The following is a 27,058-nucleotide window of genomic DNA, read 5'->3' on the forward strand; positions in this document are numbered from 1 at the left end:
CGGCCCTGCGTATTTGCCGCCGGCACAGAAATTCTGTGCAAAGTGACCGCAAACCCTTGGGCGACCGTTGTACATAAACTCTTCCTTGACCCGATCCGGCCGTCCTCAGCGACGCTACCGCTCAACTGCCTCCAGTCTCCAGTGTTAACCCGTTTACTAGATATCACATCCCACACCCTTTCCCCAACCAACATACTGTTATCCATCAACAAATTAACAGCTAGATCGACTAGCCTAGTTGGTTTCTGCATATTCCCCTCTTTATCACGGCCCTTGGGGCACCAGACATACGCGAGACAATGGTAAAGATCCCTGTGGCCTGCCTCCACTTGAAGTGACTCGGCTGACCAGAAGTCAGTCAACCCAGTTAGCCTACGATGGCAGCCTACCTGGCTTGCGGAAAAGTGAAGCGGCTTCATACTATGCCGCCAGAGCTTCCTTTGGCCGACCCCTCTCCCAAGAGACGATCATGGAGGAATCAGATCATGGTGATGACGATGACGATAACGATGATGATCTGAGTTACCTTGATGATTCCCCTTTCACAAGCGTCGCCTCGGTAAGTCTGCATCTATCGGGTGTCTCTCTGATGGCACACCAGTTACTAACGCTACCATCACAATACAGTTCGGGACTGGAAGTGTCTCCTCCGCTTCTACCCCAAATGAGGCAACCACACCTGACTCCACTGGGCTGACGGCGTTTGATTTTCACATCGATGAAAAGGCCGTCAGGGGCCCAAATGGTCCTCATCTGTTTCGGCCGTCTGCGGATCTCTCAGACTTCTACAGTAACTACGGAGAGACTGAAATGGGCTGGGAAAGTCGGCCTCCAAGTGCCATGGCACCTTTCTACCAGTCCGCTTCCAAGCTCGATCCTGTTAGAAGAGATACTCCTGTTCCTAACCGTGCTACATCCACACCACAACCTCAACTACAACCACAACGTTTGTTTCAATCCCCAGCTCCAACCCAGTCTTCGGTTCAATCCCGGGAGCGACACCGGCCCCAACAACTTCAACTTCATGACCAATCTCGCTCTATATCTAGTCAGAGCACAGTCTCCACTGAAGGCGAAATTCGACAGTGGTCTCCTGACGATGTGGTCAAGTGGCTGCATGCCCGCGGGTTTGACACGGGCGTCGTCGAGACTTTCTATATGAATGACATCTCTGGATCTATTCTTCTTGAACTTCAGAATGAAGACCTGAAGGAACTGGGTGTCCAGTCTTTTGGCAAGCGTCACAACATCATGAATGCTATCAAAACCCTTCGGGATCCTCCAAGATCTGCCTCTGTAGGAACTTTCAGATCCTCAGAGATTGCATCTGTTCCGCCAACCCCGCGCACTCACAGCAGTGGGTCAACCTCCGATTGCCAGTCAGGCTCAGGATCCGACAGCTACAAATCCGCAGGATTCAGTGAGAATCGCCGCCGTCGTCAACATGGCGGTTCTGCTCCACATAAACCCGAGGACCTGAACACTGAGAACCCAGTCTCAATTGTCGCAATTGAGCAGGTCTTGCCCAAATTACACAGCTGCTCAAAGGGGGAGAATTGCCGCAAGTGGCAAAAACAGCAAGAAAAGCTTTCAAAGCTCTCGCAGGATCTCCCTATCGGTAACGTCAATGGCAGAATTGTTCTGACGGGCGACCCTGGAAACCCGAAGACAGCGCCAAACCTGATCAAATCACCCAAATCAGAAATTACTCCTTCTCTCATCGCTTCGTCTGATGTTATGGGCCCGTTACGCACACCCGGACTTGCCAGTCTGTGCAAAGAGAAACTCAACGAGGTGCAACCCAGAGACCCGCAAGAAAACGTGAGAAACTTTTTGAGCTTCCAGCACCTGCGCAAGATTCAAGCAGTCAACGATCCTGTCACTCCTCCAAAGGAGGTTCTTGAGACGGAAGAACCTTGCACATCTCCAAGGGCGAACCCCACTCTCTCCGAGAATCTTCGTCATCTCCCGAAACTGATGATTCCGGGTACGCAAGACCGGTTGTCCGATTACACCCCAGAGCTGTCCTCTCAAAGGACTGTTACACAAGAGTATCCAACTGCCATTCATAGGGGGTATGACTCTTATGGCTATGATACTTCTGAATCACCTGCCGACTTCTATCGCAGCGACCCTCATTATGCGCAAGGTACTCCTTACTCCGAGACGGATGTTCCTCTGACTGCCGTTCCTGCCGGGCTCGTGCCGCGAGAGGACTCTCAGTCCGTCCCTCCGAACATGCGCTTCGGATCAGACCGGCTTGTTCTAGCCGATCCTATTCATCGCTCTGCATCAGTGCAACCTGGGACTCACCGTCGCAACACTTCCTCCGATGAGCGACCCACACTGAGGCCAATTGAAACCCCCGAGGAGTACTCGAGAACCCCTCGGATGGGTTACAACTCGCCCACCAGACGGTCCCCGAATGATGTCACCCACAGTGGCTGGATGAAGAAGCGGAAGACAACACGCCTTCTCCGCCATGAATGGGAAGAAAACCTTTACACCCTGAAGGGCACTCAGCTTGCCAAGCACTCTAACGAGGCCCCAACGCAGCGCCACTCTAAAGCGCTGGAGTACATTGATGTTGACGACTATGCTGTTGCATGCTCGTCGCTTGCGTCAAGCTCCAAACTCACGGCTGCCTTCAAGAAAACTGTCTTGAAGCGCAAGAACAGCACTCAGAATGATTCTGCCTTTTCTTTCTCCCTGATCCCCGCCACTGGAGCTGGCAACAGCCAGGTGGATAAAAAGGCATTGTTCCTACATACCGGAAAGAGCCACCATTTCGCTGTTAAGACCCGGGATGAGCGCATCGACTGGATGAGAGAGCTTATGCTTGCAAAGGCTCTGAAGCGCGGTCGCGAAGGAAGTGTTGATCCGAGTAACAACTTCATTTAAGGGGTTTGTGGACTGACTGTAGCTGAGTGTGCTGTTGCCCGTCCTGTTTAGTATCAAAGATACCCACCATTGGAGTTATAATGTCATGTCTGTTGCATTCATTTCACCTCATCTTATTCTTTTCTCTCCCAATTCTGCATCGCTACAGCTTGTATGAAGATTGATGAGTCTTACGAATTTTCTTTTTTCTTTTTTTTCTTTTCTCATGATCACCTTTTCCTTGGGTTCTTCAATTTCTGGCATATGTCTTGCACCAAGAAGTGTGGACCTCGATTTTCTTGCTACGGATTATACTGTGGCCTAATCATGTACATTTCACCTTTCATTATCTATGAGTTGCTCTCGAGACTGAACATAGATGCGACTTGTGTTGTACGGGGAATAAAATTACCTTTTCCAAGACATAGAACCAATGTACTTCAACTAGCAGCACTTCCCACAGGGTTGGGGGGAAGAGAGAAAAAAAAAAGTAAAGTAACGAGCAGATAGATACCACAGATAACCATGGGAGTTCAGGGTCAAATGAGACAACCGGTGGTGCCATGTGTGCTGAGTAGGTGTCGGGCTGATAAGTGTCTGCGGGGTGCCCATCACCCAGCCAGTCAACGGTGGAAAGGTGGCCGACTAGCGCACGAGCCGTGAGATTGTCCCAGCCCGGCGCTTAATGCAGCCCGGGGACTGGCTTGCCTCATCAAAGAGCATGGCCAACCATCACACGCCATCCACCCCCTCGTTGCGTCTTGCCTTCCGTCTCTTTCTCTGCCCCGGCGCTTACAGGCAGCCAACCTGCTTCTACATCACACCGTAGTAGCAATTCAGGTACCCTTCTTCCGGACGGATCTTCGCTCACATTTGCCCACGAATCCACCGCTCTCCTACTTTCTATGCAGCTCAGATGCATTGTCCAACAGCGGATGGCCTGGATACCGCAATGTTGACGCCCATCCCCTCAGTTCCTGGCAGATCCATGCGGGAGGGTCCACGCCGTCCATGTTCGCGGTCGGCCATGTGAGCATGAGCAGCAGCAGGACATCCTTGGATGGCTGTTGTTCCCTTCCCCGCTCCAATCTAATTAGCAGGCTAACTAGGCATGCCAACCCACTCACCACCTCCTTTGGCGCTGAGCCCAGCACTTTCTGGCGGCTAACCAAGATACTAGTAGTAGCTGGATTTCATCCTAGCCAAATTTTATCTAGCGATAACTGCTCTTGTTTCTCTCCCAGTCAATGCTCAACTCGAGTTTCTCCTCTCAATGCCACATGTACTCAGAATAATCCCGAGCGGAGAGGCTTGCGCTCAGCCGCTCGCTCTGTCTCCCAACATGGTTGACGTGCACGCCGTCAATTGCCGCCTTGCGCAAGCTGCTCATTCCGTACGAGCTGCCATGCGTTCCCTCGGTGGTGGACGGGAGTCACAGGATTCCTCCCATAAGGCCATTCTCGCTATGAGTGAGATCATAGACCTTTTATACCAGATCCGGGAACAACTGAGTTCAGACGAGAAATGGACTATCGCTCAGGCGCGGTTGAATGCCCTCGAGGAGCTCTTGAACTCCTTCGAAATTACGATCGCGACGATGGAGATCAATTTTCAGCCAGGAGGGGTGGGAAGTCGTGTCTATAGAAAGGGCCTACTGGAACAGACGTTCATCCAACGGTTGGAACAATACAGGATGGCTTTCCTCGTCGCAATGCAGCCTGATTCCCGGTATTTTTGCACCCCCGCGACGATCCCCCGTAAGGGAAGCTTAATTCTGCTCTGAGAAATCCGCTGATTGTGTCTTTAGTGAGAAAGCTGCGATGGAGCACCAGCTACGAACCTCAATACGCACGTTCCGTGACTTGGAGCCCGGTAAGTATCTTCGCTCGCTCTCCCACTTTTTCACCATACAAATCACTGAACTCGTCATCCTTAGAATGGCTGCGACAATACCCCTTTTGCGGGGAGGACTTCCACTGCATTACGAGTCCAGTCACGTCGAGAAACCTGATGAAATTTACTGGGATGTGCAATAGGCGGGAGCAGGGAACATGCCAGTGGATATTTCAGGAGGAGAGCTACAAGGCTTGGCTTTTTGGCTCCTACCGGACGTTATACTTCATCGGGCCAGGTATGTGAACATCATCGTGACGGTAGAGCCATGAACAATTGTGCTGACTGGCGGGCAGCCGGTGCCGGGAAAACATTCATGGCGTGAGTGAATAAAGTACTCGATATGTATAAAGGTGCTGGCTAATGTGTTGCTCTAGTGCATCTGTTACCGAAAACCTGCGAAATACCTTTGCTCTCTCCGACGTTGCAGTAGTCTTCCTGTTCTGTGAGGATGAGAAAGAAGACAGCCCGCGGTCTTCGATATCTATACTTGAAAACTTTCTTGCTCAACTTGTCCATCGCAGGGGTGCTGCATCGCATACGACTGCGGCCTTGTACGAATCCGAGGAGTTCTTACGGGGCCAAGCATCAGCAAAAGCTTACCAAAGCGCAATCCGGGCAGAAGTCAATCATTTCTCCAAAGTCTTTGTCATTATAGATGGACTAGACTCGTTTGGTGAAAAAGATCGTATACTAAATCGATTTCACAAGTTACCAGAGCACGCACAGTTGCTCATTACTCTACGTGAAGCACGGCATGAGAAGGATGTCTGCATACCTATCATGGCGTCTCAACGGGACCTCGAGACTTACATCGATGCTCGACTTGGCAGAGATTCTGGCCTTACGGCTCTTTTAGAACAATATCCTCCTGAATATGAACTCAGAGATGCAGTCATTGCGCAGGTGGCTCTGAGATCGCGTGGTTTGTGCGTTGGCCCGATTTGTCATGTTTGCCTGTGTACTTGCATTCGCTGACTGACGGATAGGTTTCTCCTGGCCCAACTTCACATGGATCTTTTGTCAAGGTGCCCTGATGCGAGCGTACTTCAAACGACTTTGTTGCACCTACCGAATACCCTGAATGATGCTTATGCTGAATCGATGAAGCAGTTGGCAAGTCATAATCTCCATGCCAGCCGGTGCATTTCTTGGACACTATATGCCTACCGACCACTTACCGTGGCGGAGTTGGAATATGCTGTATTCTTTGAGCCTCAAAACGGCGCTGCTCAGAAACAGCCTTCTTCGTTCGAGCATATCCTTTACGTCGAAACCGCAGGCATTCTCATCGTTGATCAGATTACCACTACTGTCCATCTTGTCCACAGAACAGCGAAGGAATACTTGACGGGAGCAGCAGCGAGGGTGTTTTTCCCTACGGCGCGGAAACACATAGCTGAAACATGTCTCACTGTCATTGCGTCGGATGAGGTTGTGGATGACTTTTACCTGAATCACCGTGCAACCCCCAAAATCTCGAACAGCAGCCTTCTCGCCTATGCAGCCACCTATTGGGGAGATCATGTCCGTGAGCTCCCCGAAGAAGAGCAGACAACCCAGGTCCTTATTGGAACATTTCTCAACAAACTTTGCTGGAGGCGGCCTCCAATCTACGAAGATTACAGCGAGGATGATACCGATATATTTCCAGAACTGGGTCTGGCAAGATATTATCCTGACTGGAGTGCACTTCATGTCTTAGCCTACTTTGGAATAACAACGAAAGCCAAACGTCTAATAGAGAAAGGGGCTGACGTAAACGCCAACGACAACGCCTTAGGTCTCACGCCGCTTCACTGCGCTGCTCACCGTGGTCATGAAGAGATGGTAGAGCTTCTTCTTGATAGCAAAGCCAACATAAATGCAACCAGTAACGAAGGGTATACTGCAATGCACCTTGCTGCAGAACAAGGTCAGAGAAGAATAATGCGCCTTTTGCTTTCCAGACGCGCCAACTCCAGAACGGCCAATCGAAAAGGTGTTACGGCACTACATCTGGCTGTCGGAACGGCATTGGATGAAGCGACTGTGCCCCTACTTATCAAGAGCCGGTCTGACATGGACGCCCAGAATGCACTCACCGGAAATACAACGCTCCATATTGCTATAGAACTCAGGAGACCTCGGATTCTTCTTTTTCTTCTCGAAAAAGGTGCGAATCTGAACGTTTTCAACAAGCAAGGCCTCACTCCTTTGCAATTGGCTGCTAAGCTCGATAACTGTGAGGCACTTACTATGTTGCTTGAGAAGGGCTCAAAGGTCGACTTCTGCTCTTTGACGGGCTTGACAGCTTTGCACATTGCCGCCATGGAGAATAACTGGATAGCCTTTGACATACTGATAGTCGGGGGAGCGGACATCAATACATGGGACGAGGATGGTGAAACGCTGCTCCATAAGCAAGCACGGCAGGCGTCAAGATCAACTGTTGCGTCCCATCTCCTAGAACAAGGAGCCAACATCGAGGCCCGCACCTCACAAGGCTACACACCGCTACAGTGTGCGGCCATGGATGGAAACAAGAAGATGTTCTTTTTCCTGTTAGACAATGGCGCAAAGGTCGACGTTGAAACACCCAAAGGAGAGACACTCCTCCACATAACACCTCCCTCTAGCCAAGACTGTCTAGACATCCTCATGACGCTCCTGAACATGGAACTGGACGTCTCGGCAATTTCCATCAATGGCTGGACACCTCTCCATCAAACAGTAATTATGGGCACAGGTGCCCCAGACATTGAGTTCGACAAGACATCGGAATACATAGATCTCCTCCTCTCGCATGGCGCCGATATAAACGCTGCTGCGGAATCACCGAAAGGTGAAGCACCACTACACCTTGCAGCTATAGCGACCATGCAGCGACCATCCTTGGTGTCCTATCTTGTCAGCCGTGGTGCTTCCGTCAATTGCACGACGAGCGAAGGGAAAACACCCCTCCATTTGGCCGCTGAACAAGGCCGCAATTCAATTTTCCAGGCTCTCCTCACTGCGGGAGCAGACTTGACTATCAAAGTTCCAAACCCTACTACCGACGACGAGGAGGATTCCGACGATGGGGATACTCCTCTGGATATAGCTCGAAAGCACCCACTGAGTTCCCACTGGTTCGACGAAACGGGCAATTTGCAGCTGTCCGTAACTGGCAGCCAGTGCGGCAGTCTAGCAACACCAATCGAGGAGCTCGACACAGATTCAGAAAGTGATGGCGAAACCCACCGGTCGACCTCGGCTTCAGTTGGAGACGGAGAATCACAGTGGGGATCAGTGGTTTCCACACAGGTGGCCTCTACACTTAGCGGAGCATAGAAAAAGACGTGCTTTTCATATAACATTCACTACATGATGTTGTGATGAATTATTAGCGGAACAGCATCTCACAGTCATTAGCGAGGAGCATTTGGAGTTGAATTAACTATTCTATTTTCCTTTGCCAACCAGAGCTTTCTCTATCTTGCTACTGTAAAAGGCGTAACACAGAAGACTCTACCAAGCCGGGCCTACATCTAACCACACAACTATAAGGCTCAAGAAGTTCCCAACCCCATATTCAAAGTCCTAGTTATCTGACCTCGGACATTGGGGGGGGCATCAACCCAGCAAAAATGCAACACCACCAACCGTCTAACCACCGTAGTACAACTAACAGTGAAAATGACGCACGACCAAGCACACTGTCGACAAAGAAAATGGCAAGTAAACCCCTGCATGAACTCCATGCCCATCAGGCAATGGGTACATACGCGCTGCCTCATCACCAACGGCATACATTGTCACACATCCACCACATGCATGACCAGGCACCGCAAAACTCACGTCACACACCGCAGGCTAAGCGCCGCTTTACCGCCGTTACGTACACTGTGTGTGCGCGTGAGTGTATGCCCAAAAAAGTGGGAATTGGAATCTATCTTCCTTGAAAACTGTGTATGCCATTACTCTAGGATGAAGCCCAGTTTCCAATGCGTCTGTACAAGCAGTAGTGGATAGATATAAGAGAGCGTCCTGCAATTCATATCATAATAGAAAGAAGGAACAAAGACCCATAGTCTAGCTATTAATTCTATTAGTAGTAGTAGCTAGACGGGCCAGAAACCGCAGCGCATGCGCACAGTACTACCTACGCACCTCCTCCTTCTTCTCGATCCCCAACCACCACCACCACCACCATCACCAAACAAAGTCTAGACTTTTTCAAAATCAACCGGAAGAAGGCAAACAGGGGAGAGGGAGAGGGAGAGAGGACAACCTCATCACCCACCCACTCCTTCCCCCTCATTCAGCTCTTTCAGCTGCCCCCCCCCCCCCCCCAACGCATCGAACACATCATTCAACCTCTATCTATCTATCAACCGCAGCCAGAACCTAAGCGCCAGAAAAATGAGGGGAGGGGAGAGAAAATGAAGTGAAATGTGACAGCGAACTGGTACCCCGCTCCACGTATCTCTGCCACCTCATATGCAGTCAAAGCTACTTAAAGCAAGGTACATATCTACCTTGTCCTATTCAGGTAGGTAGATAAATACTAGGCTTAGGTCCACTGTACTATCTCCAGTAAAAGTGAGACAGTGACGGTTAGGTAGTATAGTAAGTAGGTAGTTAGTTAGTTAATACTTAATTGTGATTGACCCTAACCCCGCTTTTTCCGGACACGTAAGGAAATCCACCAATCATGTACTCAGCTGGTGTGATGAGATTGTGATGGGCTGGGGTTGGTGAGGGGGGAAAGAAAAGGAAAAAAGGAATTATGACTAGGGGGTGAATTTTTGGATTGTTATTGTTGTTATTTCTTTTTTATTCTGCTTTGTGGTTAATTAGCTTTATCTTAATTAGGGGATGAGATGGGATGTCAATTAAGGGTTTGGGATAGGGGGTAAATTAGGGTTTTGTTAATTATGGGGACTGCGGGAATTTGTTACTTTTATGAAGTATTTATAGGAGGTTAATTTGGAGGGGTCTAGATTGGGAAAGGTGGATTGGGTACCTAGGTTGTTGGGTAGTTGCTCGTGACTCGGCTTTGGAAATAACTTGAGGGTTTCCGGTTAGTATTGCACAATGGTGCTATGATTCTTGGTGATGAAAGAGGCGAGAAGGGATATGTCTCTTGATCATAGTTTCCGGTGTCGCCCTGCTAAATAAACTCGAACAAAAACGCGCAAACTGTTGAGTGAATTCCGCGGTATATTGAAGTGAAGTAAAGGATTTGAGAATATCAACGCTATCTAACAGCAGTGCCGGGCTAATTACGGCGCACCACTTGCCAATGATGCAATCGTATATTACCCCATCATCCTGATCACAATGTAAAGCCACCCGTCGCCATACCCTGAGCACCTCACCACTTCGTCTAACGGGGCCCCCATTGGCACTGCGGCACCATGCAGCACTGGTTTCGCCAGTACAGGTGTCCTTCGACTAGGAAATAGATGCGGTAGGAGTGAGTGAAGTGCTGACCCTATGGTCTGTGGTTGAGGCCCTCTGGATGTGCTTAGGATGGATTGGCTCGCCATGACACTGGCGCTGGGTCCGGAGATCGGTTGGATTGTTGGTGGAATAGGAGATTGGACTACTTTGAGAGATGGCGAGTCTGAGTCCGGCGGGAGGGGGAGAAAGAACCGGACGGGAATGTTGCGGAATGGTTGTGACTGTGGTGGTAGGAGAATGTTGGATATTCGCTGGAAGTTCGGCAGGTCCACTGATCGCATGTTTAGCACTTAATCTCGCTGTCAAGTCCATGTAAGCGACAACTGGAATAGCGTACCATCTCTGACTGACTTCCAGAGCCCCGCCGAATCTTCCCTGGAAAGAGTCATAATTCCTTTGGCGGTCCCGTTCCTCAGGAAATCTGCCTCTTTGACACTATTGATGAAAGCATCATGCATCACTATCCCATCCGCATCAAGTCGGACGAGTTCTTCATCGGGCCAGTCGCTGAAATGCACGACTAGACGCCATGGTAAAGGGTCTTCATCCGATGTAGATGCCAAGTCAGTGTCAGCACCCCCTTTAGAGGCAGGATCAGCTCCAGCATAAAGGTCATAAAGGAGGCCAACTGGGTAGTGCCATTTCAATGGAACGCCCTCGAAGGAGAACCAGCCTTCGTGTGGGCGGGAGCCGGGATCAATGAGGGAGGGGCCGAAGAAAGCTCTCAGCCTTGGGAGAAGCGATGGTAGGTATGATATGCGGGGACAGGAGATCTTAGTGAGTTAGCTCTGGGTTCATCAGATTCTAAAAGAGGACGTACTAGGTATGGATCTGTTTGGTCAAATGTACGGCTCTCTGATGGAGCCAAGGTGATTTGTAAGGGTAGCTTTCCGGCCCAGACGGCTTTCTGGATGCTGCCTAAAGTGACTTTCGAATCCATTTTAAGGGGAAATGCACTGCATCACACGCTGAAATATTGCGTCAGCATTAGTTGTTAGACATAACAGCGTGTTATGATACTCACAAGAAGGGATATTCCTCGATGGTTGCAGTAGAGCGATCGTCGCTACGGGTCGCCGGTCGATTGCCCCGCAGGCTTAAATCATGATTCACCCACGGCGAGTCATGGAATACAGCGAATAATTTCGTATGATGTGACAATCTATAGGCTGTCAAAATGGCGAGATGTCGACCTGATGAATAAGTAAAGGGAAAGATGATCATGGGGTCGTTCATTCATCCTCTGCGATGGGCTTCCCAGTCAGTCCAATACACACGTGACTTAATTCCTCAGGCAGAAAGGCATTGCAGCCTGATCACGCGTCGCGCTTCGTTCATCAAGTTTCACTCTCTTCAGCACCCCCAGACAGCCTTCTAGGCCGGCCACGTCTTCTTGTTCAACTACGCGGCCTTACTATGTATGGCCTCTGATAGCTTCTCTACAATTACCAAGCTATTACTCAATATATTGAATGATCATTGACTGAACCCGGAGGAATGTGTTTCCTATCAGTTTCAAGTCGGATTGCTCCACATCAGACCGATCGTCAAACTCAAATGAAATGGTGCCGTCAAACCACTGGGGTGACAGAGTGAGACATCGAGCTCTCCATACTTTTTCCATCATGGAGACTGCATTTGTGGTAGAACCCCAGAAGATTCTATCAACAACGTGAAATTATAGTCCCGAAGAACTCTGCGGAAGTAAGAAGCCAGGAAGGCCTCGACACTATGAAAATGGCCTTGATGTCGATTGATTGTACTTTAGATGTCCTCGTCGGTACACCAGTCATGTGTGGGCAGATCTTCGTGTCAGTGGTATCTGATGCCACAAACCGTCATGATCCGCACAGCTCAGGCATTTCGAAACAAGCCGTTGCTGCCCATGATGGGAGTATAAGCGTCTGTGACGCTGGCATTCCTATCAAGAATTCCAGAACAGTTGGTTCGTGCTTAGCTGAGGAGCTTCATGCTACGTGTAGTGAGACTGTCATCGACTCGATCTGCGAAAAGAAGTAATCACCCAGATTAATCACAAAATACCTTTGCAGAATAGATCTCTATGCGCCGATCGCTTTATTCTTCGAACAGGTATACCTCACTATGGGTTTGGGCCTCGCTTGGCGACTCTGAGACCGCCATCTCCGTCAGGTCAAGGCCTTGACGGTGCCTGTGCCTGCAACACAGTAGATCGATATCCCCTTCAGCAGTGTGCCCAGTCTACCTGTGATTCTATAGTATTGGAAAACCATGCTATCTTCAAGCACTATCCTCATGATTTATGTAAGCGGACTCAAAAATGCCGACCTAAATGGAGCGAATCACGCAAATGGTCCACTTAGAAGGCATCAGAATAACAGACACAGGTTACATGACGATATGATCATTCGGAACTTGGCTAATTTCTGGACAACACTATTGAGGTAAACCCCAAACAAATGATCTTGCCATTCATGTGATCTATGCACGTTCAGGAGTAGAAGAAGATCTAGACTGCTGAGCCATTGCCCCTGATGCCTACAATTACCGATTGATCTGCCTGCTTGCGTGCAATCGGACCAACCACTCCAAATCCCATGAGTACTGATCATGGCCTGATGCAGAATAGATTATCCGCTATATAGGGCAGATGGAAGGATCTAAAGCCAAACTGTTACCCCTGATTCACAATTCACCCCTTCTGGTATTTACCCCGACAAGATGTCTCCACCTATCCAAGCGGAATGGTGATTAAACAACAGCCAAGAACCCCTTGGAGCTTTAATCTGTTAAGCTATTGCCCTACAAAGCTAGCAGTGGCCCGTTCGCACATCACTGCCGAATGCGCTTGCAACTTCCACCCTGAAATACTGATGCTCATCTATAACAAACGTCAATCTCCGCTGACTCCACCAGTCGCGGCACCACGTTTCAAGTTTGATCCACTAACAGCTATCGATGGCCCAACGTTACAGTCAACCATGATGCAGTTGACTATAAATCCTCAGCATCTCCCTACGTCTCTTTCCGTCGCATCAGCCCAGAGCCGGTATCTGTATAGCTAGTCTTACTATCACCCGAGCAGTGCTCAGTTCATTCTTTTACATACATTTCTTTTGTCTCACCACCATCAATATGAAGTTCACCTCTACTCTGGCTCTGACAGCCCTTCTGGCTGCTCCCGCCCTGGCCGGTCCCCACGGTCACGTCCGTCACCAATTCGAGTCCGACCAAAACTTCCCCGGCGCCGGCAACCAGGGATTCAATGCCCCTGGTCAAGGCCAAGGTCAAGGCCAGGCTGCCCCCCAGCCAAGCATCCAGCCCAGCAACAACGGCTACCAAACCCAAGCCGCTCCACAAGCGCAGTTCACCCCTCAACCCAGCGTCGCCAGCCAGGTCGCTCCCGCCGTGACCTCCGCCGTCAGCACCAACCACAAGAGCAGCTCCACCTCGTCGGACAACTACGAAGTCAACGAGAACTGGGCCGGTGCTGTCCAGGAGACCAGCGGCAGCGCTACCTTCTCCTATGTGGCCGCCACCTTCACCCTCCCCAGCGTGACCCCCACCGCGGCTTCTTCCTCCTCGGATGACCAGGCCGTCTCCTTCTGGGTCGGCATTGACGGCGCCACCGGCCAGAACCAGATCTGGCAGGCCGGTGTTGACATCTACGTCCAGAACGGCGAGACCACCTTCCTCGGCTGGTCAGAGTGGTACCCTGCTGACACTGTCGGTCTTGACATGGAGTTCAGCATCGGTGATGTGATTGTTGTCTCGGTCGAGTCGACCTCCAGCAGCGAGGGTACTGCCCTGATTGAGAACTTGACTACCGGCAAGAACGTTACTTCCACTGCTTCGGCCCCGGATAGCTCGTCGACTCTGGTCGGTCAGACTGCTGAGTGGATCGTCGAGGACTTGGCTATCGATGGTGATGGTCTGACCTTCATTAACTTCGGTGAGGCTACTTTCACCGGCTGTGTTGCTAAGGCTGGTGGAAAGACGATCGGTCTTGATGGCTCGTCTTTGATGGCTGTGGAGGATAGCACTAGTGACCATGTCCAGGCTGTGCCTAGTGTTGTTAGTGACTCTGAGTTGAAGGTCACTTACCAGAGCTCTTGAGGTGGAAGTGGTGAGACATTGTTCTTATTCTTCTTCTGATGTTGTGTATATACACATTTTGTATTGGGGATGTTAAGTGTCGACCTGGGGTTGATGAGTGAGATAATTAGTTGGCAAGAATTCGACTATCGAAACTAGCCTTTGGTATTGCATATACGTGTATATTAAATATCAATTACACCCATATCCATACCACATTAAGCCTCATAAGGCATATATACAACCCAGAACAAACTCCATCCCAAGCAAAGCCAAGTTTAACCATTCCCTCCAGACAATACTCAATGAAACAAATACTATACCCTCTATACACCCCACGACCCCCTCCTCCTCCTACCACCACTTCTCCCGCTCTCATAACTCACCCTCCCCAAATCCTCATCCCTAACGCCATACCCAACCCCATAATACTCTTCCCCAATACTCCCACTCCACGCATCCCCTCTACCACCCTGACCAGCTATATACACCCCCCTCGGCGCCACAATCCCCACCTCATCCGCAATACTACTGCCCCCCTCCCCCCAACTCCCACTACTCCTCCCCGAAACCGACACAGACCTGGACCTCTCCCCATCACCCGAAAAGCTCAACGACGGCACCGGCGAAATCACCCCCTCGACCTCCCCCTCCGCGTGGCCCCTCCACGTCGGCGAATACGGCGGAGGCGGCGTCTCCCTCGTCGCGGTGGAGGTGTTTCCGTAGCTGTGGGTTGTGCTAGGAAAGGAGATTTGCGAGGAGGCGTCGTCTGCTGTTGCTGCATTGTTGCTTGTAGATATACCGTCGGGTGGTGTGGATGAGGTAGGTGTGGTGGTTGTGGTAGTGGTGTAGGGGTGTTTTTCGTCGAGAGGGAAGGAATTGTTGTTGTTGTTGTTGTAGCTGGATGAGGAGATGGGCGGGTCGCGGAGGTGCAGGGCAAGGGTCTTTTCGTTTAGGGTTTCGGTGTTGGGGTGGGGGGTGTAGGCTGGGAGGGTGAGGGTGGGTTCTAGGGGGGGTTGGTATTGGATGCTGTTGTGGTGGTGGTGGTTGTAAGTGGTTGTGGTTGTGGTGTTTGGTGGTGGGGGAGGTGTCGGGCTGGTGCAGGAGCATGGACAGAGGGCTGCGAGGAGGGTTGATAACATTGTTTCTGGTCTGGTCGTTGGTGTTTGTCTTTGGATAGGTTTGGAGGAGGTGTTCGTGGTGTGGCTGTTGGAGTGAGGTGGTGAGTCTGCTGTAGATGTTCGCAGACTATTGTAGTCTCCGGTGTTGACGGGTGTCTGATGGTTGGAGGGGCAAAGTGGACAAAGGTTGATTGAGACACCAGAGCACGTCAATGCGATGCAGAGACTACGTGTCTCTGTGTTAATGAGCGAGAGGTGATGTCTACAAGAGTGAACGAGGAAAGAAAGTTCAAAAGTCACGACGAGGCTGCGCCTCAGCATCCAGGCATCTACGTTCCCCGCATCGCTGATTGGTGGAGTTCCCCGCTCCTGGTCATCACTTTATCGATAAGCGGATAAGATAGCATCAATTCCATTGTAGTTTATTCTCAGCCTGGTATGCAAGCATTCTCGTAGTCTTCTATACACTCTGTTGGAAACTTCATAAACTCATCCCATCCCTCACCCAAGTACCACGTTATTGCCGTGATCTCTGACCTCGCTCGCGTCTCCACCCAGTACATATTCGTCCCATACATCAAACCCAACCACCAACTCAGTAGTATCAGTGCCGGTGGATCCTTTTCCATCAATCTGGCAAAGAACTGCGGTAGCAGCCTCCCCATCCATCCTGTGTAAGATGCAAAACTCCGGACACCTCGCTCCAGCGACAGCAGTCCTGTCAGTATCCGCGCTGGCGCATGATACGGGTTCGTCTCTGCGGTGGTCGTGTCATCAATCCCACACAGATCAGCTAGCCCTGGATGAATAGCCACCCGTCCAGGACGCTCATCCTCAAAGAGATCCACCGTCTCATTTTGAGACTTCATGAATACCTCCCACCACATGCTGCCAGCTTTCCACTGCGCCGTAGCCATGATCAGATGGCGTAACCCCCCTTGCAAGGTCAGCCAGCTCAGGGAGGCAATATCGTCTGAGAAGACGAACGAGCTGAGGGGGTCGTATTCGTCTAAAGAAAAGGAACGAATAGTCAACAGCAAACACGCAGAGATAAGACTATCCGTGTTCTTCGGGCCGATGGTGGTAACTTCCCGAGAGTACTGAGTAATGGCCTGCTGCCAGTGGTAAGTTTCCGTGAAGGTATAGACACGACCATCCGAAGCCAGATGCCGGATGTGCGAAGTGGCTGCTGCGATAATAGTGTGCAGTAGAAAGGGTGACTATGCTGTCAGTAACAGTACACCCGAGTAAGATGAAGTCCAGCATACATTAAACCCTAGCTGAATGATCTTCGCCTGCATAGCGGATTGAGCGCCTTTCGGCCCGAGCGCCGGATTTGTTAGGCCATGGTGGAAGTGCTGCAATGCCTGCACGACGGGCAATGGGCCGCTTTTTGAATCCAACTGCAGTATCTCGTTGATCTTCTTGGTCACGGTATCCACCGACATGCAGTACGCTTTTGAATCGGGCGGACTCGCAAGGAAGACGCTGACGCTGTCTTTGTCTTTGGTCTCGGGCTCATAGCTGCAGTCGAACCCGAGTTTCTGGCATCGGTGGCAGGATGGTTTTACCTCGTCGCACTGTCGTAAAGAGTGATACGATTAGAAAGGGAGCTAACCAGAAGAGTAAGGCGAATACCTTGACCCGTCGCTGCTTGCAAACGAGGCAGCCAGCGCGGGATTTGCGATGCGGGCGCCGGGGATGATAAGTACGGGGAGAAGGACGAAATTGGAGGACAGACTGCATGGCAGCCACCAAAGTTGCTAATCCTTGCTACGTTCCATGAAGGTGCATAGCTTGCACTTATGCAATGTTGATAAGTGAAGAGAACAAGACAGTAAGACAGATAGACTCATGACATATGACGATGAGAGCAGCCAGCCTCGCGGGAGTGCCTGACCAGACTAGTCCTAATACGGAAGCCAGCTATATCCCACCAGCATAGCATACCAGCATAACATACATTTCCAACAACATCATAATTCATATACATCTCACTATATACCTAACCGATCTGCGCATTGGAGAAATCCATCTCTACAAACACACACGCACACCACATTAGCACAACCCACACTCAAGAAAAGAAAGAAAAGGTAGTAATACTAACCAGGATGTTCCTCCTGAAACTTCTTCAAAATATCCCTCTTCTTCTGCTCATCACTCGTCAACCCACCCATCTCCTTCTGCCTCTGATCATACATCATCTTCTCGACCATCGCCCTCGTCTCGCCATCCAACTCACTCAACGACGAATTCTCCGGCGTAATCTTCGTAACGTCGATCTTCGGCGCACTCGTCACAACATGCGCCCACCACTCCACCTTGTTCACCTTGTCCAGGTGGATCGAGATTTCCTTGCCGGGAGGCTGGGATGTCGATTCGAGGGTCCAGGAGCATTCGTCGGGGATGACGGGGTGGGGGAATTCGCCCTACAGATTTCATCAACAGTTTAGTATTGTCGTAATAGAGGTTGTAGAGTGGGATGTGTACGTCAATAAAAGCCTCCTGTCCCTTAATCGCAACGCGGATTTTCGTCTTCGTGAGAACAACATCCAAATCCCGACCGCGGATGTTCGATGCTACGGGGATCGTCACCTCCACGTCGCGGATCGTTTGGGTCCATTTGTAAGGCAGCTGGGCTTGTTCGGCAGCTTCGCGGGCTTTGCGGGCGGATTCTTCCTCGTCGCGGCGGGCGAGCTCGGCGGGGGTGGGGGGTTGTTCGTCGGCCATTTTGCTGTTGTAGTCGTAGTTGTGTTAGTGGAGAAAAGGCTATATTAGGGGGAAGTTGGGGTCATACTTGGTTGTGGAAAGATTTGTAGAGAAGAAGGTTGTTTGGAGAATTGGATGCAATTACAGATGGTGGGGACTGGCTGGATGGCTGGAAGCTTCCGCGTGCGGGGCAACATTCTACTGTGTTTCTTGTGTAGACATCATAGCAACTACTAGTAGACTACAACAAACACTTAATAAATGTAGATAATGGTAGGATATGGTGGATATCGTATGTTATTATTTTATTACATACAGTTCCTCCAGCAATGACCCACATATTCTCTTCTGTCCTCCTGGGACAACCGGACCCCTCAGCGCCCTGCGCATCAGGGCAACCCGAACAGTATCATTTGCTATGCACGCTGCTATATCTGCAGGCCCAGATAAAGAGTAACTCCGAAAAGAATCATCATTCCGCCCATCCTCGACGCCCATAGATCCCTGCCAGCCATATTTTATTTTCATTCCGTACTGTCCGTCAATATCTCCTCGCCTAGATCCTCGGTTACGGGTCCAGGATACGTCGAGGCTTCTTCGATATGCTGCACCTCGCCGTGTTCCTCCCGCTCGATAACGTCGAAGAACTCGCCGGCATACTCGGCCATCTTGTTTGCCATTTTATTCGCCAGTTTGTCCTGCACGATTCCCTCCAGCAGACGCATGTCCTCTTTCCATTTGCGCTCCCGACGGGCCTTTTCTTCTGCCGGCCGGCGGCAGGTCCCGTCTCGTTCCCGCATCTTCAGGCAGTTCGGGCACAGGTAGTTGGCTTCGCAATAGGAGCAGTTGCACGGCGGGAAGGCGATGGTGCAGTCCTCGCATACGTACACCGAGCAGCTGGTGCACTCGCGGAGAACGCTGGCGCACCGCTGTCGCTGGTCACCGACTGCTCGATACTGCGGACAGAAAAAGGACTGACATCCTTGCCATCTGGGCTGGTCGGACGGCGAGTCGCAGTAGACCGATGACGGCGAGGATGAGCGTGAACGGTTGGAATTCGAGATGGACAGACTTCGCGAGCGGCGGTGAACCAAAGGCGTGGGCCGAGGATGGTCGAACGCGCTACTGCTCGCCTCGGGAAAGACCTCTTGGTTGTCCTCGGTAAAACTGCTCGTAGTCGAATCGAGAATCCGCTGCGTCCGATACGGCAGCTCGAACTCTGGCACGGAATTCGTGTAGGGCATCCGCGAAGACACAAACCCGCGAGAGCCGGTCTCGGCGTGGTTCTGGATCGCCAGCTTCTCCAGCGTCAGATCCCGGTATCCACAGATTCTCAAGCGGAGTCCTCGCAGATCATGCTCGATACACAGTGGCTTCGAGCAGCTCTTGCAGTGTACCTTCCACTGAGGCGTGTCATAGCAGTCCTGGCATAGGTTGCGCGGACAAGCGGCAGGCTGTCGGTCGGGCGGCCCAAGTAGCCATCGCATCATGGCGATGTGTCCGGTCTCCAGCGTATAGTCGGGCTTGCGAGGGTCTCCGTAGGCATCCCGCGGGAACGTCTTGCTCCATTCCTGCGCCGAGTACTCCAGGTCCTCCCATCCCTGTCCTCGCGGCAGGGGCACGGCTCGTACCTGGTCCACATCGCGGTTCGGTGTGCCGATACTGATGCCGCCGCCGCCCGAGAAGATAGGCTCGGTGCAGCACCAATGAAACGTGAGGGCGGGATAGGAGGGAGCCGCGTTGTTGGCTACAGTAGTGTTTTCGGAATCTTCGACAGGGTCTTGCATAGAACATGGCGACATCGTAGCTCCAGGAGCCCACCAGAATGGACTGTCCTTAGATACCGATCGAGGCCGGCAGTGCAGATAAGGCCGTTCGTAAGCGCAGCTAGCACACAAAGTCTTTCGACATCCGACACAGTGCATCAATATACTGCATTGCTCGCATCGTTCAGGGATCAACTCGCAGCAGTTGTCGCAGCGGATATTCTCAACGAATTGTGTATGGCTCCGTCGCAAATGTGCCGGCAGCATCTTCCCCTCTCCATGGTCTCCACTCTCTCCGGTCCCCAAAGCCTCACCGTAATAGCCGGTCTCACTGTGTTCCCACAGCTTCGCATCCCGCTGGACTGGACGATTCGCCTGGTCTACCGGACCGATCCAATTCTTCGACCTCCACAGCCGATCGAACACCACCCACACTTCTGCCGACCCCTGTGGAACACGCATAGACACGTAACCCCGTCTCCGAAAACATCTCCCCGCCGGAGTCGAGCACCACGCGGTATCTGTCCAAATGCCCAGCTTATGGCAGAGGTTGACCAGCTCATGTGTGGGTTCCGAGTCGGAGTCTTTTCGCGACAAGGAGGAAGTCAGATACGGCCGTCGTCGATGATGTCGACATCGATATGTGTAAAGACTTTTCAGTGCAAGATGCTTGGTATCCGGTGAACTCCCAATATTTTGCTCCATGTTGACATCATATTGGAGGCCAAACATCGTGAGGTACGGGATGATGTGGTATTTGAGCGACACGTTCTTGCAGCCTCGTACAGAGAGATGTTCCAAGGTCTCGCGCCGCGAATGTAGTACCGTCGACATCAAGATCTGCCCCGACACAGCTGTGTTATCTAACTCCAGACTGCGCAAGCACGGACTAAACGGAATCACCACGTTCATCAACAGCTGGTCGAGGGCATACGGGCGCGACTGGCGCGGCATGACGGTCTCGGAGGAGCCGGTGAAGACAACCCGGAGGGGCGGCGGGGTGCCAGAGGGGTAGAGGAGCCGAAAAGAGAGGTATTTCCATGCTGTCGGGTAAGAGCGGAGGAATGAGCGGAGGTAGCGGGAGGTATGGTAGAGGGCTAGGATGGCCTCGGTGGGAGTTTGCAAGAGGAGAGATTCGAGGATGGGGGCATTGGTAGTGACAACGAGTTCAAAGGTGGATAGCGGATGTCGGGCCGGAAGGACGGTGTGTTCGAGCGCGGAATCCACCAGGTGTTGCTGCTGTTGGTCTCCGCTGGGCTTGCCGGCCATGGCTGTAGTGGTAGTAATAGTAGTAATAGTAGAAGTAGTCGACTCAGGGCCCGATCGATGATCGATAGCGGGCACTCCCGGATTATGAGATACGGATGGCATGACGATCCGAATCGGATGGCGGGACCCTTTACTTCTTCAACAACCTTTTTTTACTTTTGATTTCACTCCCCTGGAAGGAAGCTGGAGGTTAGAGTGACGCGAGATCGCGAGCACAGCGGAGAATGCGGGAGAGGGCCGCACATCATAAGGGAAGTAGGAAGGAGAGCATGCGCAAGGAGGGCGGACTATACCCAAATGTTGGACATGAGCAGAGGCCATCCACGGGAAGGAGAGGAATAGAATGAAATGGAGGGAGAGAGAGAGAGGGTCGGGAAGGGAAGAGGAGGGAGAACAAGTTACAGCAAACCGATTGGGGGTGGCTTGGACAACTCAGCTCAGAATTGGCGATGGGCAACAAAAATCCAACGGGCGGCCGGCAATCATGTGATAGGTCGCCTTGGCCCCGTTGGGATGCCACTCTTTTTGGTTATTGTTGTTTTTGCTTGCTGATTGATGATGAGGATGATGATGTTGATGATGAGTTTAGACTTATTCCTATGACGATATACGTTGGGTCACCGGAGTCTGTGGCCTGACGGGTCTCAACTTCACTAGTCATTCGTCCCCAGTGTATTTTATTGAATATTGAATTCATCCCTCTTAATTTCTTTCCACTATCTGCTGCTAGCTGCGTGGTGTTGTTCTCTACCCCCCGACGATCCAATCCACCACCACAACCACAACCACTAACCTCGCCATCCGCTTTGGGCCGTGCCAGCAGCATCAGTAGGGCACAAAAAACAGATCCATCAATCCATATGGCAATGCAAAGAAAATAGCAAACCACTAGTTCCACCTGACTATGCTTTGCCTTGCCCTCCCCCCCTACTCGTTCCCATACTTTCTACCCTTTTTCAACGGTCGCGCCCAACAATCCGGTTCTCCGAACGCCAGGGGAGCGAGGGCGGCCTGAACTAGTGTCGCTCTATTGTTTCTCCCACCGTATATCCCCTTGCAATACCCTTGCGCCCTTCCACCACCAGCGTGCTATCCTTGGCATCCTCCTCCTCGTACTGGATATCGAAATCACTGCCCAGCCCCTTCCACGTCCGTTGCGACCGAAGGAACTCCGCTCCAGGGGAGATGGTTCCGCCGATCATCGCCAGCTCCCCTTTGGCCCGTCTGGCCAGAGCTCGCGCTGCGGATGGACCTCCAGCTGATGCTGACGAGGCAGCACCTTCTTCTCCTGAGGCAGAAACGCGGGGTGCAGGGTTTCGCATGGGCCGGGAATGCGAGACATACCGGCCAGTGCGCAAGTCGAATTCTGGCGGAGCCGACTCGGGCTCGGACATCTCATCCTCATCCTCCCCGTTCGCAGCATCATTCGTCGACGCATCTCCATTCTCCGCCTCAGCAGCAGACTGATCCAGGACCGTTTGGAAGTCACTCTGCCAGGCTCCCGTCCAGACCCGCTCCGTATCCCCCTTCAGGGTAAGCTCCAACTCAAACGGCGTGATAACCGGCTTCCAGAAATCGCGACTATCAACGAGCGAGCTTTCCCAGCACCCGATGACCACCCAGCCACCGATCTCACTGAAGTTGGCCACCTTGGCCGCATTCAACTTGCCCACCACAAACAGATAACTCTTCTTCCCGGCCGCTGCAATCCTCTCTCGAACATGATCCACAATATGCAGGTAATTCTTCACACTCAACGTGTTGACCAGGATACCAAAGATCGGGGCGGTATTCAAGGACGTCAGGATAGCATAGCGACGACGCAAGGCAGCAGCCGTAGACGCAGGCAGGGGCTTAACATCCTGGCCCGGCTTATCCGTAGGATAGATATAGATAGCCGCCACGCGAGAAGCAAGGGTAAGCAGCAGCGCCGTAGGCGGATCAGAAATATGGAAAAGCTGCCACTCAGCCAGAGACTCAGGGCTCTCACGCACCGTCTCCGGCACCGTCCGGTTCGGAATAGCCGACGAAGGGTCATGAAGCACCTCCGTCGCAAACAAATTCGTATACCCCTCCTTCACCAAAGCCTCATACAGCGCAGGGACATGATCACAATAAGTCACATCAGCGGCCAAAACAACCTTCGTATCCAATTCCGGATACGTCTCCTTGAACGCACGCACCACCTTCTCCAATGCCAGCTCCTTATGCGTAAACACATAAATCACAGGAAGTCTCGCCGTCGGCGACAAACACGACCGGCCGTAATGCACGACCACATCGGCATCCACATGCTCCGCCGCCACCTCATCCACGCAGCAAGTTCCGTAGGACGTATCGGCCAGGATATACAGCCTAGGCGCAGGCTCAGCCTCATCCACCTTCAACTGAGCCACCGACTCAGCCAGATCCTTCCCTTCTTCCTCCGTCCCCGCATTCTCCCCACGAGCACCCTCTCGCGTCGTCGTAGTAGTAGTAGTAGAATCCAACCCCCTACTCAAAAGCTGAAACACCCTCGGCGCATCCGGGAGCATATCATCCGGAAACTGCAGCGCGATGCGCTTATACCGCGCCTGGCGGATCTCCTTCAGCGTGCGTTCAATGTCATATGTGATGGCGATTTCTTCGTCGGAGACCGGACCGCTGCGGTTCGGGACGGCTGCTGCTGCTTCTTCGAGGATGCGGTCGTCCGGGGTGGAGAGGACCGGGGCGGCCTCCATATCGGCGCCCATGGTGGTGGGGGGAGGCTAGAATGTGTATGTGTTGTTGGTGGTAAAGTGTAGAGTTGGATTGAGGGGTGAGGAAAGTGGGATGGGTTTGCAAAATTAGTTCGGAGTTGATTTTCATTTCTGGCGGGCGAAACTTCCACCCCACTTTCACCCCGCCATCCGTCCGCTCGCGAACGGTGAGGGCCAATCGCGGTAGGATGGATTACGGAGATGAGTAGGATTGTAGGTTATGGTGCCATATTTTACTTGCTATGTATGTATAGAAGTGTAGAGGTTTTTAGTTCAGTGGGAATGTGTCTTACATAAATGTACTATTCATCATTCACATATAGAGTTGAACTCTACACACCCACTAGTTACTTATTTACATGCAACCCTCTCTAAGAATCTAATCTACAAATCCGCCCTCGCCGGCTCCCCAGCCCACACCCTCCGAATCAACTCCCGAATCGGCTCACGCTCAATCTCCCTAGGGTTCCAGTACGGGTTGCTAACCGCAATATCCGCCGCCTTATCAATATCCTCCTCCTTCATACCAAAGTCCTTTAATCCACGCTTAACCTGCAACTTCTCCAACAGGACGTTCAGCCCGTGAATCGCATCCCCGTTACTCTCCGGCAGCGCCTCGGCCAACTTCTTCATCGCCTCGGGGATCTTCGGCGCATTGTAGGAGATAGCGTGCGGGAGCACCGCCGTGTGCGTCTCCGCATGGGGCAGGTTGAAGCTTCCGCCGAGCGTGTGGCAGAGCTTGTGGTGGATGGACATGCCTACGCTGCCGAGACAGGTACCACAGAGCCAGGCACCATATTGGGCGGAGGAGCGGGCGGAGGGCGAGCTGGGGTTCTGGACGATTTCGGGGAGGGAGGAGGCGAGGGCCCGGGTACCTTCTAGGGCCATGAGGTTGATTACGGGGTTGGTGTTGCGCGCGTAGAGGGCTTCCACTGTTGGGTGGTCGATTGTGTTAGCTTGACGGTTTGGGGGGGGAGGGTACTGGGGAGGACTAACCCGCATGCGCGATGGCATTGACACCGCTCGTCGCACTCATGGCCACCGGCAAAGTCATAGTCAGGTCCACATCGTAGATTACAGTCCCCGGGAGGATCTTCGGGTCGGAGCGAGTCTTCTTCAATCCGTCGGCGGTTTCACCCAGAATCGGGGTCATTTCACTGCCTGCGTAGGTGGTCGGGATACAGATGTGCGGCAGTCCTGTGCGGATGCTGATGGCTTTGCCCAGGCCGATGGTGCTACCACCGCCGATGGAGACGACGCAGTCGGCGCTCTGGGCTTTGGCGTATTCCAATGCCTTGTCGGTGATGTGGGTGGGAGTGTGCATGGTGGCTTCGGTGAAGATGCCGGCCACTTGGCCGTTCAGGACGGTCTTGACATTCTCGGCTTGGGAGACTTGCTGCGGGGTCGAGAGGAGGAGAGGTGCTTTGAGGTTTTGGCGGGCAAGCTCGTCGGGGAGCTTCTTCAAGGTGCCGCTGCCGAAGATGACTCGGCCGGGATTGGCGTTGTATTCGAAGGAGTCCATGGTGGTTGTGGTGGTGATGGTGATGCTTGGAGTTGTGGATGAGGGGAAGGGATGAGGATAGCGGGGGAGGGAAACTCAAGTGAGAATCATGATCGGTATATATCTTTGCCTAGATCGACCCATGAATTGGTATTCTAGGAACCCGAACAGCCGACGAAGCTTGATCATCATGAATAATCCCCCACACCCCACCGATCCGGAGCAAACGTCATGAAGTTATTGGGGCAAAGGCCTTTGCCGTGGGTCGCCCGTGGAGGGGCTCGGCAGTTGGTTGTTGTTCATGCCGATACTATACTATGAACAGATATGCGATTAACTTCAGTGTTTACAATACTCGGTGATCAATTAAACCAAAAGCGGTTCTAATTATTTGGTGTTTGTGATATTTATGATACAGTGTGTAGTTACCCTACATTGGCAAATCCCCCTTGTCGAGCTTCAACACCGTATCTTTAGGGCTGACCTGCGCCCACTCCAACGTCTTCTTCCATATCTTCTCCTGCTTCTCCCCATCCTGACTCTCAGGCGAGCTCTCATCCTTTCTCAAAAGAGTAAAGTAACCCGCCTCCTCCGCATATTTCTCACTCACGGCCAACTCGACCACATCCTCCCCAGCCTCCGTAGCCGTGCGCATAGTCGGGTCAAGTAGTCTCAACAGCGGCCGCAGTGGCTGGATTATGAAACGGGAGATGATCCTAAGAATTAGCGGCGTGTTGGTGCGCAGCGCGCGAGAATCACTCAGGTTGCCTGGATTGATAGCTACAGCCTTGATTTGTTTTAGATTGTCGTCCTGATGTAGACCCAATGTCAGTATACTGGGCCCGGAAGACTGCAAGGAAGCAAGATAATACCTGAATCAACTGCCCGTTCAACGCATACATCCACATGATAATCGCCAACTTCGATACCGCATACTGATAGAACCCCTTCCCCCTAACATCTTCGTCCGCCTTCTTGATCGGTTTCACCAGCACGTCCAGATCCTCTGGAATGGTAGGCGGATACTTCTCCAATCCATTCTTACCGGGCCAATGAGCATCACTACCGAAGAGAATAACTCGTCCAGAGTTCGATCCGAATGAACCGAGCAGACGCAGTACTAGCGAGGCGTGAGCAATATGGTTCACCTGGAAGGTCTTATCCAGCTCATCGGCAGTTGTTTCGACCTCGCTAGCTAGGTTCCAGTAGTATGCGTTGCAGATGATGCTTGCTAGAGGGGGCAGTGTGCCATTGGTGATTTCAGTGGCTAGGGTCTGCGCGAATGTGGTCACCTCGGAGAGTTTGGAGAGGTCTAGTTTTCGGATTGAGGTGCTTGGATTGAAGAAGGGCGTGATGGTGTCGTTGAGACGCTTGGTGTTGGGGTCCGAAGTGGAAGGGTTGCGGACGGTGAGGACGAGAGTATAGTCTGGGTATTTAGTGAGGAAGTGATGGACTGCTGGGATGGCAAGAGAGCTGTTGGCTCCGGTGAGGAGGATGGTTCCTGGCATTGCGGTGGAGTGATGTATGATGGTGATGGAAGGGTATGGGGTACAATGGCTTATGTGAGATGCTTTAAGGGCTGGTTGGCGCTTATTATCATTCTTTATGTTGCTTTCCCCTGCTGCCAAGACAGTCTAATACAGCTGCTAATCCTGGACAGCTGAAGCTGCTAGCCCT

General features: G+C 52.0%; 11 protein-coding genes across 11 annotated transcripts; 3 read left to right on the forward strand and 8 right to left on the reverse strand.

The window, feature by feature from the left end:
• Window positions 1-299: 299 nt before the first annotated feature.
• AKAW2_11347S (uncharacterized protein) lies at window positions 300-2,901 on the forward strand (the record flags this gene model as incomplete). Its single annotated transcript, XM_041683821.1, has 3 exons — window positions 300-302; window positions 359-559; window positions 628-2,901. 3 exons carry the CDS (start codon window positions 300-302, stop codon window positions 2,899-2,901), a joined length of 2,478 nt encoding a protein of 825 aa, XP_041538067.1.
• A 1,252-nt stretch (window positions 2,902-4,153) lies between these two features.
• Window positions 4,154-8,085, forward strand: AKAW2_11348S (NACHT and Ankyrin domain protein; the record flags this gene model as incomplete). The annotated part of the gene is made up of 6 exons (XM_041683822.1): window positions 4,154-4,608; window positions 4,688-4,752; window positions 4,817-5,011; window positions 5,070-5,094; window positions 5,151-5,702; window positions 5,763-8,085. The coding sequence occupies 6 exons, from the start codon at window positions 4,154-4,156 to the stop codon at window positions 8,083-8,085; spliced, it is 3,615 nt and encodes a 1,204-aa protein (XP_041538068.1).
• A 1,970-nt stretch (window positions 8,086-10,055) lies between these two features.
• Window positions 10,056-11,140, reverse strand: ATG5 (autophagy protein 5; the record flags this gene model as incomplete). The annotated part of the gene is made up of 3 exons (XM_041683823.1): window positions 10,056-10,471; window positions 10,538-10,973; window positions 11,021-11,140. 3 exons carry the CDS (start codon window positions 11,138-11,140, stop codon window positions 10,056-10,058), a joined length of 972 nt encoding a protein of 323 aa, XP_041538069.1.
• Window positions 11,141-13,314: 2,174 nt separating this feature from the next.
• AKAW2_11350S (A4/G1 family peptidase) lies at window positions 13,315-14,295 on the forward strand (the record flags this gene model as incomplete). The annotated part of the gene is made up of 1 exon (XM_041683825.1): window positions 13,315-14,295. The coding sequence occupies one exon, from the start codon at window positions 13,315-13,317 to the stop codon at window positions 14,293-14,295; it is 981 nt and encodes a 326-aa protein (XP_041538070.1).
• A 305-nt stretch (window positions 14,296-14,600) lies between these two features.
• AKAW2_11351A (uncharacterized protein) lies at window positions 14,601-15,416 on the reverse strand (the record flags this gene model as incomplete). The annotated part of the gene is made up of 1 exon (XM_041683826.1): window positions 14,601-15,416. One exon carries the CDS (start codon window positions 15,414-15,416, stop codon window positions 14,601-14,603), a length of 816 nt encoding a protein of 271 aa, XP_041538071.1.
• A 407-nt stretch (window positions 15,417-15,823) lies between these two features.
• On the reverse strand, window positions 15,824-17,141 carry AKAW2_11352A (Zn(II)2Cys6 transcription factor domain-containing protein; the record flags this gene model as incomplete). The annotated part of the gene is made up of 3 exons (XM_041683827.1): window positions 15,824-16,615; window positions 16,664-16,975; window positions 17,034-17,141. 3 exons carry the CDS (start codon window positions 17,139-17,141, stop codon window positions 15,824-15,826), a joined length of 1,212 nt encoding a protein of 403 aa, XP_041538072.1.
• A 259-nt stretch (window positions 17,142-17,400) lies between these two features.
• AKAW2_11353A (NudC domain-containing protein) lies at window positions 17,401-18,128 on the reverse strand (the record flags this gene model as incomplete). The annotated part of the gene is made up of 3 exons (XM_041683828.1): window positions 17,401-17,432; window positions 17,506-17,827; window positions 17,889-18,128. The coding sequence occupies 3 exons, from the start codon at window positions 18,126-18,128 to the stop codon at window positions 17,401-17,403; spliced, it is 594 nt and encodes a 197-aa protein (XP_041538073.1).
• Window positions 18,129-18,631: 503 nt separating this feature from the next.
• AKAW2_11354A (uncharacterized protein) lies at window positions 18,632-21,142 on the reverse strand (the record flags this gene model as incomplete). The annotated part of the gene is made up of 1 exon (XM_041683829.1): window positions 18,632-21,142. One exon carries the CDS (start codon window positions 21,140-21,142, stop codon window positions 18,632-18,634), a length of 2,511 nt encoding a protein of 836 aa, XP_041538074.1.
• A 1,016-nt stretch (window positions 21,143-22,158) lies between these two features.
• On the reverse strand, window positions 22,159-23,874 carry DPH2 (2-(3-amino-3-carboxypropyl)histidine synthase subunit 1/2; the record flags this gene model as incomplete). Its single annotated transcript, XM_041683830.1, has 1 exon — window positions 22,159-23,874. One exon carries the CDS (start codon window positions 23,872-23,874, stop codon window positions 22,159-22,161), a length of 1,716 nt encoding a protein of 571 aa, XP_041538075.1.
• Window positions 23,875-24,264: 390 nt separating this feature from the next.
• On the reverse strand, window positions 24,265-25,402 carry AKAW2_11356A (maleylacetate reductase; the record flags this gene model as incomplete). The annotated part of the gene is made up of 2 exons (XM_041683831.1): window positions 24,265-24,812; window positions 24,877-25,402. The coding sequence occupies 2 exons, from the start codon at window positions 25,400-25,402 to the stop codon at window positions 24,265-24,267; spliced, it is 1,074 nt and encodes a 357-aa protein (XP_041538076.1).
• A 409-nt stretch (window positions 25,403-25,811) lies between these two features.
• AKAW2_11357A (uncharacterized protein) lies at window positions 25,812-26,889 on the reverse strand (the record flags this gene model as incomplete). The annotated part of the gene is made up of 2 exons (XM_041683832.1): window positions 25,812-26,192; window positions 26,254-26,889. 2 exons carry the CDS (start codon window positions 26,887-26,889, stop codon window positions 25,812-25,814), a joined length of 1,017 nt encoding a protein of 338 aa, XP_041538077.1.
• Window positions 26,890-27,058: the final 169 nt, after the last annotated feature.

Source organism: Aspergillus luchuensis, chromosome 1, assembly GCF_016861625.1.
Source record: "Aspergillus luchuensis IFO 4308 DNA, chromosome 1, nearly complete sequence".
NCBI classification, from domain to species: Eukaryota; Fungi; Ascomycota; class Eurotiomycetes; order Eurotiales; family Aspergillaceae; genus Aspergillus; species Aspergillus luchuensis.